This window comes from Cricetulus griseus, unplaced genomic scaffold (genome assembly GCF_003668045.3).
Source record: "Cricetulus griseus strain 17A/GY unplaced genomic scaffold, alternate assembly CriGri-PICRH-1.0 unplaced_scaffold_14, whole genome shotgun sequence".
In the NCBI taxonomy this organism is placed as follows: domain Eukaryota; kingdom Metazoa; phylum Chordata; class Mammalia; order Rodentia; family Cricetidae; genus Cricetulus; species Cricetulus griseus.
Window position 1 is genome coordinate 458216 of NW_023276853.1, and position 6824 is coordinate 465039.

Sequence of the window (6824 nt, forward strand, 5' to 3'; positions counted from 1 at the left end):
TAGGCAAAATACACAAAATTCAGATAATTACACACACACCCAACACACAAAAAAAGAGAGAATGCAAAATATACAAAAGAGGCATTGTTCTATTTTATTTAGTTAGTATAGGCCAGGCAAAAATTATAGGATACTTCTAGTGCTAGAAATTTGTTAGGGAACTGACAAATGTCTCATCTTCTATGCGGAGAAATGACAATAAATATGACAACAGATGGAGAGATCCAGGAGTTACAAGCCACATTTTCAATGGCTTCCCATTGTTTAGAGGCTATATGATTCTTCATGTGAAGATAGCACATCAATTCTGTAGCACAGCAAATCTCTGCTGAGGAAGGTCCATAGTTTAGTGTGATTTGTGGCAATGCCTCATATGCCGGTGATATGTGGACGAATGTCGGAAGTTACAGTTACATTTGGAGCAGGTGTAGGGCTTCTCTCCTGTATGGATTCTTTCATGAGCTAACAGATTAGTTTTATGGCTAAATGACCTTCCACATGTATTACAGGTAAAAGGTTTGAATGACTGGTGTATCACCGAATGGACTTTCAGGTCTGATTGGTTAAAGAAGGACTTATGACACCTTTTACACAAAAAGGACCTCTCCTTCTTGTGTCTCCTCTTGTGGGCTAAAAGCTGAGAGGGATATCTGAAAGTTCTGAGACATTCCACACATTGGTATGTCTTTGGCACTCTGCTGCTTCTCTCTTGGTGACTCTCCCATGTGTGGTCTGTCTCACAATTCTGAGAGTCTCCAGTCTTCTCTGCTCTGGTGATAATCCCTGGTTGTGGTTGCTCCACAGGAACCACAACCTCTGGTTGGTCCTTATCTTTGGGGACACTTACAGAAGATGATCCACAAATAGAAACTTGATGGTGCCTGGAATATCTAAAATCCTGAGAGACTCCATCAGAATCACCTCTCTCCTCAGTCTTGGGACAATTATCTGTTTCAATAATTACAAGTGAGTCCATCTCATTTCCCGGACTCCTATCGCTGGTATTTACTTTACTGAGATTAAGAGGATCGTTGTAGACGTCTCCACTGTCTTCATGTCCTTCTGAAATAAGACATTCTATGAAAGAGTGCCCAAGAAATGGTTCCCACCCAACTTCCCTCCTCTGTACCACTTCTTGACACTCACCTGTTGGCAATAACTTGTTTAGTGGGCTCTGCAATGTTGTCCTTTTATTCTCCTGTGTTGATGTTGATGTTGTTGAGGATTTCATTTCTTTTAGAAGATTGATGACCTCATTTAACGACATGTGCCCAGGAAATAGTCCTTCCTCTCCTTGCATGGAGACATGAAACTGTGAACACAAAAGATGATTATAATAATTGAATTTGGAGATTAGAGAAAAGTAGCCCTCCCAATGATGGCATGGGATCACTGGAATTGGTGTTAGCTCATTTTTCTATGTCTCTCCTCTCTTATGGTGTTATCCTTACATGCAGTTACTGTTCTCTAAAGTAACTATTCTCACTGTATTTTCAAATGTTGAGGCATTTTTCTAAGGAAAATGTAAGATTAGATTTCTTTGGTGTCCAGCCATAACATTTCCTTCAAATGACTAGTGCATTGAATGATGAAAGATTAGGTTGGTCCAATCTGAAAAATGGGACCATACTTGTTAGTAAATTCTTCTGGTTGCAAGGATTGTCCCCATCTCACCCAATGTATGGCAAGTATAAGAAAACATGGTGTCTTAATGAGAAGTCACCATGGCGGGGTAGGACAAATCAACAAGGGTGTCTGGAGAGGGGAAGTGTCAACGGAGCCTGTGAAACCACCAAAGCCTTGATTGTGGCTCTGCCATGTCTTTTGTGAGTTGAAGTGAGTTGTCTGCTCTGACAAAGTTTTTTTTGTTTAAAAACAACAACAAATGGTATGCTAGTGTTTCTTTGTATCTACTAAATCTGTAGCTAATAATTTTCACTTTGATATGCTACCCAGTATCTGTAGCTACTATTTTGTGCCCAGAACCTCTATATATTCTCTATATTCTTTCTCTGAGGGTGGCTGCTACTCTGGATGAAGCTCCTTCTTTAGCATTAAGCTGGTGATTAGTCTTGTTAGATTCTTTCTGAAATCCATAGGGTATCTACAAAAATTTTGCAATAGATGTCATTTTGGTATGCTGACCTCAGTTTGTCAATTGTCCTTTCTGCGCTGATGCTGATGCAATAGATGCCATTTTGGTATCCTGACCTCAGTTTGTCAATTGTCCTTTCTGCGCTGATGCTGATGACTCCTGCATTTTCACTCAGAAAGCTGAGGAGTTCCTTTTCCCAACTCTCAGTCAGTAGTCTGTCAGTGGTGCTTTTCTCTCCAAATTTTAGTCACTTTGTTGTATGTGGTGAGTCAATTTCCAATTTGAGTTGCTATAATTTGTGTTTGAAGTGTAAATAGAACCATCATTTTCCTAATAAAACCCTTGGCATCTTAGCTGTATTTTTAAAGGGTCTTGCTTGCTTATTGTAGAGTCATTAACACAATTTACCCCTAACTGGAACACTTGTAACACATACAAGGACTCCACATAGACACATTGTCTCTGCTGTTAAGAACATGACTGGATATCATGGAGGCATTTTACTTGGAATACATTTCAATCATGAAATTATGAATTAAAATGAAATCAAAGGAGTGAAATGTTCAATAAAAAACTCTGAAATTATAATTAGTGTATAGATCAAGTACCTCAAGTAAACAGCAGGGTGAAGTGGTGGATAATTTTAAAACAGCACTTGAAAAGCTAAGGAAGGGAACAGCCCTGACCTCTAGGCCCTAATTGGCATCATAGAACGTACATCCAGTAACTGATGGAAGCAAATGCAGTGAGTGATCTACTGCCAGGCTTTGGCTGAACTATGGTGGGATATTTTGAACAAGGGAGGGGTCAATAGCATAATGTTGAAAACCATCGAGACAGCTGATGTGAACTAGCAAGTGCTCAGGGACAATGGACTCTCAATCCAAACTAACCCAAAGGCAGAAAGAGAACATTAAAATTAACAAAATCAGAAATGAAAAGGAGGACATAACAATGGAAAATGAAGAATCCAAAGAATCTTCAGATCATACTTTGAAAATCTGTACTCCACAAAATTGGAAAATTTAAAGGAAATGGACAATATTCTGGACAGTTATCACTTACGAAAATTAAATCAAGAACAGATAAGCAACTTAAACAGACCTATAACTTCTAAGGAAATAGAAGCAGTCATCAGAAGTCTCACAACCAAAAGGAGCCCAGGGCCAGATGGCATCAGTGCAGAATTCTACCAGAAAGTCAAAGAAGAGCTAATACCAATACTGCTCAAATTGTTCCACCCAATAGAGGCAAATAGTTCATTGCCAAACTCTTTTTATGTGGCTACAATTAACTTGGTACCTAATCTACACAAAGACACATCTAAAAAACAAAACTACAGACCAATATCCCTCATGAACTTAGATGCAAAAAGTAATAAACTAATGGTACAGAACCAAGAAGACAATTCTCAATAGAGGGATCAAAAATGGCTGAAAGACACATAAGGAAGCATTCAGCATCCTTAGCCATCTGGGAAATGCAAATGAAAACAACTCTGAGATACCATTTACTCCTGTCAGAATGGCTGAAATCAAAAACACCAATGGTAGTTTATGCTGTAGAGGATGTGGAGAAAGGGGAACACTCCTCCACAGGTGGGAGTGCCAACATGTACAGCCACTTTGGAAATCAGTATGGGGATTCCTCAGGGAAATGGGTATAAGTCTACCACATAATCCACCAATTCCCCTAATAGGCATACACCTATAAGAATCACATTCATACAACAAGAACATCTGTTCAACGATGTTCATAGCAACATTTTTTGTAATAGCCAGAAACTGGAAGCAGTCTAGATGCCCCTCAACTGAATAATGGATAAAGAAAATGTGGTCCATTTACACAATGGAGTAGTACTCAGCAGAAAAAATAATGGAATCTTGAAATTTGTAACCAAATGGATGGAACTAGAAAAACCATTCTGAGCAAGGTAACCCAGTTCTAAAATACAGGCAAGGTGTGTACTCACTCATATTTGGATTTTAGACATACAATAAAGGATTGCCAGCCTCAGACCATGCTGACAGAGAGGAAGGTAGACAAGGAAGACCCTAAGAGAGACATACATGGACACCTGGAGCAGGTAAAAGGGACTAGATCTTCTGAACAAATTTGGAGCATGTGGGAGCAGAGAGGGAACTAAGAGAATGAGAAGGGGAGAAGAAGAGTGGTGAGGAAGACATGGTGGGCCTGGAGGTTGAGTTGGGGGAAGAACATAAGAGAGCAAGTTAAGATATAATATTAGTAGAGGGAGACATTATAGGTTTAAAGAGAATTCAGGCACTAGGGAAATGTCTGGAGAGCTACAAAGATGACACCAACTAACAATCTAAGCAACAGAGGAGAGGCTACCTTAAATGCTCTCTCCTGATAATGAGATTGGTGACTAACTTATGTGCCATCCTATGGCATTGATTCAGCAGCTGGCAGAAGTATAACCAGACACCCACAGCTAAACACTGAACTGAACTGGAATCCAGTTGCAGAGAAGGAAGAGTGATGAGCAAATGGGTCCATACCAGGCTAGTGAAACCCACAGAAACAAATATTCTGAACAAGGGTGGGCTCTTGGTCTCCAGACTGATAGCTGGGAAACCAGCATGGGACTCATCCAGATCCCCTGAATGTGAGCATCAGTGAGGAGACCTTGGAAATCCATGGGGCCTCTTGTACTGGATCAGTACTTATCCCTAGCATAGGAATGGATTTTGGGAGCCAATCCCTCATGGAGGGATACTCCCCGAGCTTAAACTCAAGAGGGTTGTTTTAGACCCTATCCCAAAGAGTATGACAGATTCTGAAGACCCCCATGGAAGGCGTCACCATCCTTAGGGGGGAAAAACGGTATGGGATATGTAGGGTGTTATTTGGGGTGGCAGGGGAAGAGGGGAGTGACAGTGAACTGAGACTGACATGTAAAATAATTTTCTTTCTAATAAAAATATGTTTGTATGGGAAGTTTCAAGAATTTCACTGGTTGGCAATTTCTGGCAAATATTGATGACCTAGACATTGAAAGAATATTGGATGAAATTACATTTACATGAAGACTTTTAGTTAAAAAACACTGCGTTGCAGCACCATAATTCATAAAGCCATTACTTGTTGGTTTGTCTATGTTCATTATGTAATTCAGAAAGATTTCATCATCATAAATCATGGTCTACTGCCATGCCAATTCTTTTTTATAAACAGGGAATCTTAATAGAATGTAGTAGACATTTTAGAAAACTATTAGCTCACTAGGGTCCCTAGTTTCTGCCTTCCAGGTTCTGGGATCACAGGATTGTACTCACAGCCATAATTTTGAATGTGTGCTGAGATTGCAAGTCAGTTCCCATGATTCAAATGTAAGCACCTCCCTAAGCCAGCCATCTTAAAATCCCAGTGTATCTCTTCTAAACCCCCAAGGGATTTTGTCAAGTTTTTCTCCCAGTCTTTCTGACACCATGTAAATTAATTACATATAATTATTAAAATCATACTTTCCATGGGCTTGTTTCTGTTTCATTCCCATGAATGTAGAGTAGTAGAAAAACTCCATTTTAACTAGTTTGGTGTCGTCTTACAGCCTAACCCTCAAAATATCTACAACTTTCTAGTTTTCCCAACATGCAAATGATTGTCTTGAATCCTGACTTAATCAACTCTCACTCCAGGTACTCACCATTTTAGGAGGCTCCACACACTCATCTGTCAAAGTCTCCATGAATTTCACCATGTTTCTTCCACTAGACTCCCACTTGTCTTTCATGGCCAACTTGTCCTTGCAGTGCCCAGTTTTAAAAAATTGCTCCATGACCAATTGAGAAATCATCTGTTCCTTGGTTTGTTTTTCTGGCTGCAACCAGGAGGTGAACATTTCCCAAAGATATTGTAACTCCTGCTTTGCACAGGAGCCATTGCCAATTGGGGGAATGTTCACCTCAGAAACTGGGGAATTAGAGTTGTCTCCTCTGAACTGCACGGGTGAAGCCCGTGTAGGGATGAACTCCGTTTTCTCTACTCCACAGTCATTTTCTGGTGACCTGGTCTCAAGTGATTCTCTCTGCAATGAAGCCATTCTACTGGGAATCCTCAGGAGAATTCAACTGTAGTATTGAAGTATCTGTCTTATGATTAAGATCTGTAAAAGCAATGTGTGGATGTGTTAGAGCTAAAAATTAAAAGGTTATGCATAAATAAATCAAAAGGCAAGTAATAGCCTTTTCAATAATGGTTCCTGTTTCAGTTAGGGTTTACTGTTGCAGTGTTAAGCAATAATCATAACCATGACAACTCTTATAAAGGATACATTTCACTGTGGTGGCTCACTTACAGTTCACAACTTCTGTCTATAATGGAAGGGATTATGGAAACATGAAGACAGAGGTGGTGCTGGAGCTGAGACTGCTACATCTTTTTCCTGTTGTTCTCCCAATAATTTCTTTTATGTTAAACCCATCTTTTCTCATTTTACATACCAATCCCAGTAACCACTTCATCCCCTCCTGCTGTTCCCCTCATGTCCACCCACTGCCAAGTCTGCATCCACTCTTCAGAGAAGGTAAGTTTTCCCAAGTGAGTGAAGCAAGTCTGGCACATCTGTGGCCCCTGACAGTGGCACCAGGATTTATCCATAGTGCTTGAACTTGCTTTTTAGAGACTCAAAAATATGGTTAAATCTTACAGGCAATTGGAAACAAACTGATCCCTCAGTATATGAAACCTCAAAATTCATCTCCAC

General features: G+C 40.0%; 1 protein-coding gene across 1 annotated transcript in view; it reads right to left on the reverse strand.

The window, feature by feature from the left end:
* LOC118239785 (zinc finger protein 2 homolog) overlaps positions 1–6161 on the reverse strand; it is a gene marked incomplete at its 3' end in the record, with an annotated part of 27674 nt that extends 21513 nt beyond the window's left edge. The window contains exons 1-3 of the mRNA XM_035453722.1: positions 5766–6161; positions 1147–1312; positions 417–1062 (exon numbers count right to left, since the gene is read on the reverse strand). Of these exons, the coding sequence (XP_035309613.1) occupies positions 417–1062; positions 1147–1312; positions 5766–6161 (1208 nt within the window). The remainder of the gene's footprint in view (positions 1–416; positions 1063–1146; positions 1313–5765) is intronic.
* Between the last annotated feature and the right edge of the window lie 663 nt (positions 6162–6824).